The 10,656-nt window shown below is 40.9% G+C and overlaps 1 protein-coding gene across 2 annotated transcripts in view; it reads right to left on the reverse strand.

Moving 5' to 3' along the window:
- Window positions 1-10,228, reverse strand: part of LETM1 (leucine zipper and EF-hand containing transmembrane protein 1) — a 31,397-nt gene extending 21,169 nt beyond the window's left edge. For both annotated transcript variants that reach the window (XM_074147084.1, XM_074147083.1), the window contains exons 1-3: window positions 10,046-10,228; window positions 5,519-5,576; window positions 2,408-2,864 (exon numbers count right to left, since the gene is read on the reverse strand). In XM_074147084.1, the coding sequence (XP_074003185.1) occupies window positions 2,408-2,864; window positions 5,519-5,576; window positions 10,046-10,124 (594 nt within the window). In that variant the 5' untranslated portion in view covers window positions 10,125-10,228. The remainder of the gene's footprint in view (window positions 1-2,407; window positions 2,865-5,518; window positions 5,577-10,045) is intronic.
- Between the last annotated feature and the right edge of the window lie 428 nt (window positions 10,229-10,656).

Raw genomic sequence — 10,656 nt, forward strand, 5'->3', positions numbered from 1 at the left:
ACAAACTTAAAATAAGGTTTAAAAAAAGCACACCTAGAGGGTTTTGCTCAGCTGTAGGCTGGTTTGCTTTTCAGTGACCCTAGGTTCTAAGCCTACCGTGACTCCATTCAAGAGGCAAGACGTCCTCTACCTTCATATAAAGAAAATACAAAAGCTAGATTGAGAAAATAACATTACTGTAGTTCTTCAAACTATTTTCTCTACGTTTTCTACACTGGATTGTACGCTTACAGACACACACACACACATCATTAGGTAAGAGACAGGCTACATCAATGTAAACACTAACTTATACCTGCACAATACATTTCTATTTTATTTAAAATAAGGGAAATGATACTGAAATCGCACATCTGGCACAGAAAAAAAAAATTCAGGACGGCCAAATGCCAGACCACTAAGTAAATATGAGAAAGACAGGTCTATCAGGTATCACTAGCTGATGAAACTAAAGGACAATCAAAATAATAAATCCATCTGTTGATGAAATAATGCATGTGTGTCCAGTGACAACTTATTACTTCTAAAGGTTCATGCCTTCTAGAACACAGTCCTCATCTTTCAAGAGAAGTATTTCCATGATACCCATATTCTACTGTTGTTTGTATAATTTCTCAGCAGTATGGCTCTGTGAACATGAAACAGGCAGGAAAACTAATGGTTCCAATCTTGCCCTCCAGAGGATTTCTGATTCTGTCTTAAACCACGAATTAATTTGCCTCACTTGGTTTTTCCAAGTTTCCCAAAGCTCTCAATAAGCCAGCACAAGCCAGAACTGCTACTTCAAGCAGTCCTGCGGTCCTCACTCCCCTCTATCCTTAGTTACTCTTTCCTGGCACCACATAATCCCCTCTCTTACGTCAGCCCAGACAGTTATATTTATTGCCGAGCAACATTTCAACTGGATCAGCTGCCAAACATACTCTTGTAACAGCATAAGGAAGAGGGCAAAAATAAGTAGCATGAAGATGCTGAGACCAAATACCATCAACCAGTGCTGTTGTAGAAAGAGACCAAATGTAATCACAGATGAAAACTGCTACATGTGCATTTAACTGTTTTTGTTATTTGTCTAATCTTGCAAACATGGGAGAAAAATGTTTGCATACTGCATTAAGATGTGATGTTTTTTAATTACAAACGAAAATGTTCAACCAGGTACCTAATTTTATCAGAAAACAATTAAAACAATGAGCAAACATCCGTATTTTTGATCACCTAATAAAATTTTTGAAGGTAGAGATGTGAACGGACCACATTGCATGTAGAGTGTACAAACTGCAGAGAACCAGACCATGACTGCAAGCAGCACTATTCGCTCCTGCTGCCAGAATACAAACACTTTTCACTCTCCATTTCTTGTAGCACATTTTTTTTTCAGCAAGTTTAAACGCCTTTTTTCTTTTTTTAAAAAGGCAGCAAGACCGACTTTAATATTTTATCTGTATAAACTGCTTAAACATCTTGTCTTTAAGAACAGTAAAATGAGAACTATTAAATCAGTATATTTGACATATTGCTAATGAACTGGTGGAATTGAATACCTTCTTTCAAAAAAGTGTTTTTAAACTATGCCAGTTTTAAAACAGCTTATTATGTAGCAGTCTTTCCATATATGAGCTCATGTCAAATGTTTTTAAATATCCACATCTTCTAATCCCAGTTCAATAAGCATTTTAACCTCATCCACAAACTCAAATTTCTATTGAAATGCATGTATGTTATGCTAATTTGAAAGCACTCTCATTTTGCACTCCAGATTTCATCTCCATCCCATCTTCCTTTTTTTTAAAAATTATCAATTGCATTTTCACAGCTTCACAGATGTAAGCTACATGCCGTAAAGAAAAACAAAAGTACAAAACAAGAACTTTCCTCAAATTATCTTCTTTGGACTAAAATTATCTCAGAAATACATTTATAACTGAGATAGCACTAATATCTGATTATCAATCATGCATTTCAGCCTGCAGCTTTTCTTCTGTTTAAAAAAAAAGAAAAATACAACAGAATTAGCACAAATCCAACCTTCACTAGAAGTGTTTTCCCTCTGTTTTTCCAGCTGGAGTGAAAAAGCAGAGAAAGTGACCACGTACACACATGGATGTAAAGCACATGGATGGGAACTTCAGAGCAAACCACAACTGCTGTCCACATGACAAAACAGAAGAATCCTCTGCTGTTCCAACTAGAAAAACCAAATTTATCTTCAATAATGGGGAACAAGATTAAAACGTTTTGGAGTCATAACCAAAATTTCTAGTGTCCACATAGGGAGGAAGAGGGAAATATGCCTAGCCATTTTAATTCTAACAACAACAGAAGACAACAGAAAGAACCAACTCAGCTCAAATAAAATGGAGCAATTGCTAAGGATACTCAAACAAAATTGTTATATAGTCAGTACCTGTCTCCGTTCTCGACGAGACAAAGTGTTTCCATGAAGTATTCGCCAGAGCATCCTTGCAGCTATTTTTGTGTCAATCCACAGTAACCGAAACCCATGGTAATAGTGCTTCAGTTCGTCCACAATCCTCTGTCCAAGAGATTTTTTCACAACTTCCACTTCTGCTGGACTATATACAGGACCTCCTTCTTCCAACTTCTTGTTTTTGTCCTTTAAGGACTTCAGTGACTTTTCAACTATGGAGTCATCTCGAAGGGGATGTGAAGAATGCCAACATCTAACTGCAAGATACTGGGGACCTAAAATACCCATGGTTGCTACTGGCGTCCATGAGCCAAAAGGACTTGTAAGAGTAAAGTGTATTTGTTCAGATCCTTTAGTCCAACAACAGTAGCGATCTTTTTTGGAGTATGCGTAAACAGGAGGGACACTAGTGCAATATTTAAAGTGTACAGTCCTTCAAAAGAAAAAAGCATTCAAGAATTAGCAATAGATCATAAACTGTTTATACATAATATACTTCTATAGTTACATAAATTTATGTATTTATAAAATGCATAATTTGAGAAATATCTACTGCATATTTAAGAAAAAAACCCAAACCTGTGACTTTCAAGATCAGGATGTCTATACCTGAAAAGAATGCTTGCCTTTACTTCATGACAAAAAATAACCTGCAGGTAATTTTCCATTAAACAACTTCGAAAAGGTAGCTTATTTCACTCCAATTAGATAAAGAGCAGCAACCAGAAGTGATTTCCATTTAGAAAGCTAGATTTGAAAATAAATCTGTAAATCCGTAAGTAACATAAAGCTCCTTCTATTACTTCTCCTCTATGAACAAAATATTCGAGAAAAAAATACAAGTTCTAGACTTGGGATAGGTGCTGAGTTAGAGGAAGAGAATTATCAGAGAAATCCTGTTTCATTAGGGTTCCACTTTTGTTATCCCCATGCATCCAGTTTTCCTTTTTCAGAAGGAACTTTATGCACAAACTTCCATCATGGTACTGAGCTGGGCACACAGAACCAACACTCTCCTACCTTATTCTGAATTGTGTTCTTTTTGCTTAATTAAATGTAAACTGAAGTTAGAAGGAAAGCATTGCTCAAACACCCCAAACACTCATTATACACACAGAAGAAGTACTCACTGTATGCAAGTAGGATTATTCACGCTTTTATAAAAGGATATGACAACATTAAAACAGTAGATAAAATATTTTATATGACTGAGTTCCATTAGGTGTCCCTCAAACTGAAATGCCAGCATTAAGTCGTCTACAGGACAGAAATGACTGGGTTGTTTCTTCAGTGAGCCCTTGTACTACCAAAACAAAACCAGAATGTGTATTTGTCTTCAGCCAGTGAATGGACAGAAAATAGATGCAAGTGGCTCAACAGCTCTGAGCAACACTTTAAGAAAAAAAAGTTTATTGAACATATTAGCCTCACTCAATTTTCAGCAAAAAGGATTTTATATATTTAATTATCACATGCATCCAATGAACTTTTTATTACTTTAATGGTTTTATCTATTTAATGTTATTCAAATGGAGCTTTATATAAAAAAATAAAATACTAAATTATTACTTTTTAAACACATATTAATATTTTTAGCTTAAACTAAAATTTTAAGCAACTGACCATTCGATGGTCAGATGACTGCTGAAACATCCACAGCTACATAAGACATTTTCTTGACTAGCTCGAAAATTACACAGTTGCACAGATATTAACTAATGAGAATTACAGTTCCTTTAAGAAAATAAAGTACATATTCAAAACCAGATTAAAACACTTGCATAAATCATGACTCTAAGTCATTTCCCAAAAGCAGAGCTCCAGGCCTACAGACCAAGTTCCACCTGCATCCATCTACATTCTTCTGCAGGCAGAGAGAAAGGGAGCTCTGCCAACAGAACTGGTTCTGAATCTGCAGGGAAAAAAATTTTCACAAGAAATGTGCCTCTTTGAACACACTTTCACCAGCAGTATGCCAGACATAGAACTTCTATCCCAAGCTGTCCTCAGCACTTGCATCATTATGAGTCCCTTGCTTTTGCATCTGGGTCATGTAAGAGTGTGGGCACTAGTTTGTTTTATTTTCAGCAGCAACTTTACATTAACAGCAGGTTTTGGTAAAAAAAAAACTTCTCAAAAGAATAACAAGAATTTCTGTCCCAATATTCTGCTGCTCATATAATAGATTTAAATCCGTAAGTTTCCATTTTTCTGAGAGAGACCCCGTATAATAAACAACTAAAAAGCACAGATTTGAAAATGCTTTATGTATTAAAAGTCCTCTCATAACTAATTATACAGTAAGTGATAGAGAACTAACTTGACTAAAAAAGAAAGGAATTACTTTATGTTTCGTATCAGAGGTTGAAGTCTAGAGGCACATCCTTATGTTAAAATGGAAACTTAGGAAACTGAAGAATAGTCACTGCTTCCTAAGCACTTAGACCATAAATAAACAAGAGAATACGTATTTTAACATTCCAAGGAAAGGCGTTAGGAAATCCATATCCACAAGCATGCCTTGTGAGCCAAGTCAGGAACAGAGAATGGATTCTCTCGACACCCATTAAGTTCCAAAAGAACACACAGTGGCTGGATTCATTTTCAGAAGAGGGCTCCATCTCCTAGGAAAGCCTTATCCACGGCTGTTAATATACAGTAACTACTTTGGTTTAATAAAGATAGAACTCAAATTATCTACGCTCCTGTCAACTATGTATTTCAAACTAGCTTTGACTGTTTATTCTATAGAACTCCCCAGAGCAAGTATGCAAGAAGCCCATGATATGCCTTGATGTCACCTGAAATCACTGAAGAACAAGATTAACATTCTATTGCTTTCACATCGCAAGTGAAACAAAAAGGGAGGAAGTAGTATAAAAAAAAAAAAAAAAATCATCTCACTTTCCTTCTCCCACACACAACCAAGCAGACAGAGTAATACTCAGACTTCCTTTAATCTGTCAATAATACAAGCTAGTATTTTCACACTTTGCCTAGAAGATTTAAACCTACATTCAGTGATGGTATACCAACTGATGGTTTTGTATAGTTTTGAGTTTAGAAAAAAAGTTGATATTTACTCACATTTTGTTTGCCAGCCTCAGGGATGTACAGCTAAGACATGCCCGATCCCCCAGGTTACCTAGGAAAAATACCAAAAATTAGCAATAATTCTGAAATTCAGGAAGACATTTATCCACATAGTGAACTGTACACAAATATATGATTTAGAATATCAACCTTTACATTGGAATAGCTACTACTGAAAGCACAAAAAAGATGCTGCTTAACAGCAACTTCCTTATGGAGCACTGTCTGTAAGCACATTTACACTTTGGATGATTGTGCATCATAAACAGCCAAGAATGAAATTTTTTTTGCTTTGACAATAACCATGTGAAGTACTGAAACCCAAATACCTCAGCCTATTCCAACAAAAGTCAAAGCACATGCCTTGTCTTGTTTTTCCTATTCTGCAATCCAATCTGCAATCCAAATATATAGGATAAAAAAGATAAAACAGGTGGAAAAGCAATTCTGTAAAGCGGCTGACATCTCCATAAGCTTTCAAGCAAACCGTCTTGTGTATACAGTGGAACTCTGTGTACGTGTGAGGCACTGCTTGCACTTATTCAGTTGCCTGAAAACTGGTTCCCAAGTCCCTCAGACAAGCAATTATATTGCAGAAAAACTTCACTGAAACCAGATGCAATTTTCAAATGGCTCCATGACAACACAGTATTAGATGATCCAAATGGAGCACCTGCCAAGTGTCTAGGATGAAAATTGGGGTTTTTTGTTTTGTTTTAAGCAGGACAACAAATAAAATATGAGTAAGAACCTAAACACACTTGACTAGAGAGGTAGAACCGCAACATCATTTGAATACATTGCTGACCATTTTGACTAGCACCTAGTAAAAATAGCTCTACCCCTGGATCTCTCTGCAAAGGATACAGTCTTGAAGAGCAAGAGACTGACCCAAATAATTTGAAAAGTTAGCTTTCCAGCAAAGAATTTTATTTGAAACACTAACTCAGAATCAGTCCTAATAATAACTAACAAAGTCCACAGGAAGCACTGACACCTATATGCAGGCATCCTCTATCCAGGTACAGAGACAAGCAGCATGCATTACAGAAATAATCTGAGATAATTTATTATTTGATGGTCTCCTAAGTCAGTTCACATGCTTTAATAAAGGGCCATCCTTGAAAGCCTTCCAACCATCAAACACCATGGAAGCACCATCAGCTACACAAAATGCTACCTAGTGGCTGTATGCAATCTACAATCAGTGAAAATCATCCCCAAGCCACTAAAAAAGAATCAATCTCCTTAAAGCCATTAAAAAAAAAATGAAAATCTTATATTGATACCTAGCTGCAATAACTCAGTAGCTAGCTAATACCAAGTGCAAAAAGACTCCTGGACAGAACAAAGGAAGATCATGTGAGCAAGACTCCAAATGCCTTGACTCTTTTTGGCCAATCTTTTCGGAATTCACCGTAACCAAAACAAAAATGGAAGGCTGGATGGAGTAAGCATGCTGTGGTTTGTTTCTCCCATCTGGAACCTACTATTTCTGGTCAATCCTAAGAGAAAACAGGATAGAAAGGTGATTTTAGAGGTTAGTGGGCAACTTTTCCACCATCAAATCTAAGATACAGGCTATGACAGAACCTGAAGTAGACAATTCTATTTGAGAAAACACAGCACCCAATGCTGATCATGAAAAGCCTTACCCAACAAAATATCCTAATTATTAAAGGAAAAGAGATACTTCCAAAATCAAGTGCAGCAATCAGAAGATATGGAAAGGAGGAAGAGGGGGGAAAAAAGATCAAAGAAAAATCTCAATAATCAAGGAATGTCCCGTGCTAAATGGGCTTTGATGTCGCTACAGTAAAAGCTATAGCATTTATCAAGTCCCTGGAAAAGGATTTACCCATCTCAAGTTACATCAAACTCTAACAGGTATTCACTGCCACTGCAAGTAGAGAGGAGAAAAACTGTCTCTTTCTGGCTCAAAAAGTCAAGCTCTGAGAATCTGTGACAGCATACTGATACTCTCCAGTATTAACAGAAAGATCAGTAGCTGAATTTCTTGACCCAAGAGGCCAGCCATCTCAGAAGGATGTCCCTGACTTTAAGGAACAGCTGAGCAAAGCAGAGAAGTACTCAAAACTTTGAGGGATAACTTGCAGCTCAGTAATTTGTTTCTCTCACCTGAATGCCAGGAAGCACACAAAGCCTATGTGCCAAAAATCAGAGTCCTACTAGCAGAGGACATTACCTGCTATGGACAGGTGCTCCTGGGACAAAGAGGGATGATCTGGAGATCAAAACTGGCTTGGAGCATTTTAGATAAAACTCTGTAACAGCAAGACACTTTCACTTTACTTATCTTTAATATTTTTTTTCCAACCAGACTCATTAATGCTAAGGAAGGGGCCAAAGAACAAAATTCCAAGGTTAGCATAAGAAAACATGCTGACTCAAACACTTCTTGTCATACAGCCATTCAGAGTGTGAACAGGCACACAGAAACATCACTTCACCAAAAGATTCTGCAGAATAACTCTTTGTTTAAACTTTGCCAGTTCTGACAACAAGAGCTCTTAAGGTTTTGCAGTGTCTGTTCTAACCATGTACCTAAGAGCAAGTCAGCCCGAAAGAAAATATATGCTTTCTTCAGAAAGGAGAAAAGTCCATCTCTTTGCTTCTGGATAATACAGACATCCATAAGTATCTGAACAAGGTGAATGTAGCTTACCATACTCAACACTGCTCATTTAAGAAAGGCATTAGTACCAGAAAAGCTGTATGTTAACATATCCCTCATGAAAAAGAAGTAACGAGAAACTTTATTTTTAAATTTAATGAAACATCAAAAGCAAAGTTTTAAATGTAGAATAGATGTGTACTATTACTACGTTTAGAATTTTTGAAAAGAATAGGCTAACATGAAGTAAGTCACTACAGAAGTACAAGCTTGCAGTACTTAACAGCCTGAGCTTTACGGGAAGAACTTTAAGATTCTTAGAAGCACTTAGCTTTAACTTAATCTTAGACTACTTACACGTAAAGCAAAGAAGATAAGCTAAGTAAAGCAAAACACTGTATAAAAAAACTATACTATACAATAACGTGTTAATAATAGATTAACATTCCAAATAAAAGCATTGGTTGCATCATAAGCATAGTGCATCACAGCACACAAATTACTTGATTCTATCACAGTATTTCAACAAATGAGAATGGTTACATGGGGTAAGATTTACAGCACACAAAATTGTAGCCATCATTAGCATTTCTTCCTATGCAATGCCACAATAAGAATCAAAGCTCCCATCTAATTTGAAGGTACATGGATGTTTCTTCCCTGCTTTAAATCAACTGGGTGGCTAAGATACCCCAGGTTTTTGTTCAAGTCACTGTACAAGCTCAACCTAAATAAATGCCTTTACAACAGTAGCTAAAAAAATACCAACTACAAGAAGTTACCACACTTGAGTGATTACTGGCAACCAAGAAGACAGCTTGTTTATCAAAATGAACAAGCATCCATAGAGTTGATCAGGCTTGGCAGAATCTGAACATGCAGATACAGATACCCTCTGTTCTCACTGACAGCACCCCAGTGACAAGTCAGGGCTCAGTGTCAGTGACAAACCGCTGCCTGTTAAGCTTTCACTTATTCCTCGCTAAACCCCTGCATTCCAACTTGTGGACGTAAAAAGCAACCACAGGCCTCACACACGTCACAGGTTATCAGCTGTCTCGTGTCATTAAACTTCACTGCCCAAAGATCTTTAAACTGCCAAATTATCTCGATTATTAATGGAAACAGTATCACATACTGTATTTCCTTTTTATCTTCCCAGGCTTTCAAAGCCACTTGAAAAAAAGGCAAATTCACATTTCCTTCCTAATATAGACTAAGAAAACAATCTCTTGTACATTCTTAAAGGGTATTGAGAAGCGTACAATTGGTGGCAACAGGACTTCACAGCCAAGCTACACTGAGAACAAGGCAGGCAGGACTGAACGTGGTAACATACTCCCGTACCGTAATAAAAAACACGGTTTTTTTTTTTCCTTCCTCAGCCAGCTGGCATTTAAGAGAGGCATGTGTCCTAGCTGCCATCAGGGGAGAGCATCCCCTCGGACCACCCCGGCTAGGAAGCAAGCGCGAGGAGACGCGCTGCCCGCCCCCAGTCACAGCGGCCCGGGAGCGAGGGCCCCCCCGCCGGCCCAACAGCCGCTCCCCGCCAGGAGGAGCAGCGGGGAGGCGGCCGAGGCTTGCCGGCTCCGGAGGACGGAACGGCGGGGACTCAACCGGCGCGCCGTTGCGGCCCTTCCCTCCCGCAACGACCTCTCCGCCCACACCGGGAGCCCCCAGAGGCGTCGTCGCCGCCTCCCTCCCTCCGCCCGCCCTCCCTTCCCCCTCCTCCCCAGGCCTTTAGCGCCGCCGGCATCACGGGCCTGGCGGGCCGGGCGGCGGCGCGGCCGCACCGCACCCCAGAGCCGGGCCGTGCCGGGCCGCGGGGGCGGCTGCGCTTCCCTCCCCGCCGCTGGAGCCGCCCGCCGGCCCGCGTAGAGCCTCACCCAGACGGGGCTGGCGGCGCAGCGCTCGGGGCAGGCGGCAGGCCCGCCGGCCGCAGGTCTGTAGCAGCATGGACGCCATCTTGGCGCTGGCGCGCGGCTGGGCGACGGGCTAGCGGCGGCGGCAGCGGGCTACCGGCCTGCTCGTGCCCCGCCGCCCAGGCCCCGCGCGGCGATCCCCGCTACGCCCAGCAGCGCCCAGCTGCCGGCCTCGTTTGCATAGCCCCGCCCCGCGGCGCTGGGCACGCCGGGAACTGTAGTCCTCGGGGGTGCACGGTAAGCCGTTTGCCGGCGCGGGGCGCGCAGCATGCCGGGACCTGTAGTCCTAGGTGGCGTTTGTCGAGGAGCACGGAGGCGGCGCGGCGCGGTGCACGCAGGGAGATGCAGTCCCCCTTGAGGCACGCCGAGCTCACAAGCGTTTCGCTCCCCCGGCGGAGGGGAGTAGCGAGTGGGCGGGCGAGCTCCATGGGGCCGCGCCGGGGTTGTTTACCCGAGGGGACGGTGGAAACGGCGTGCGGCGGGGCCGCGGCTCGCAGCCCGCTAATCCCCCGCCGCGCCGGGAAGGTCAGGCAGGCGGCAGGTGCTGTGGTGAGGGAACGCTTGCTGCCCGAGGG

Source organism: Numenius arquata, chromosome 5 (assembly GCF_964106895.1).
Source record: "Numenius arquata chromosome 5, bNumArq3.hap1.1, whole genome shotgun sequence".
In the NCBI taxonomy this organism is placed as follows: domain Eukaryota; kingdom Metazoa; phylum Chordata; class Aves; order Charadriiformes; family Scolopacidae; genus Numenius; species Numenius arquata.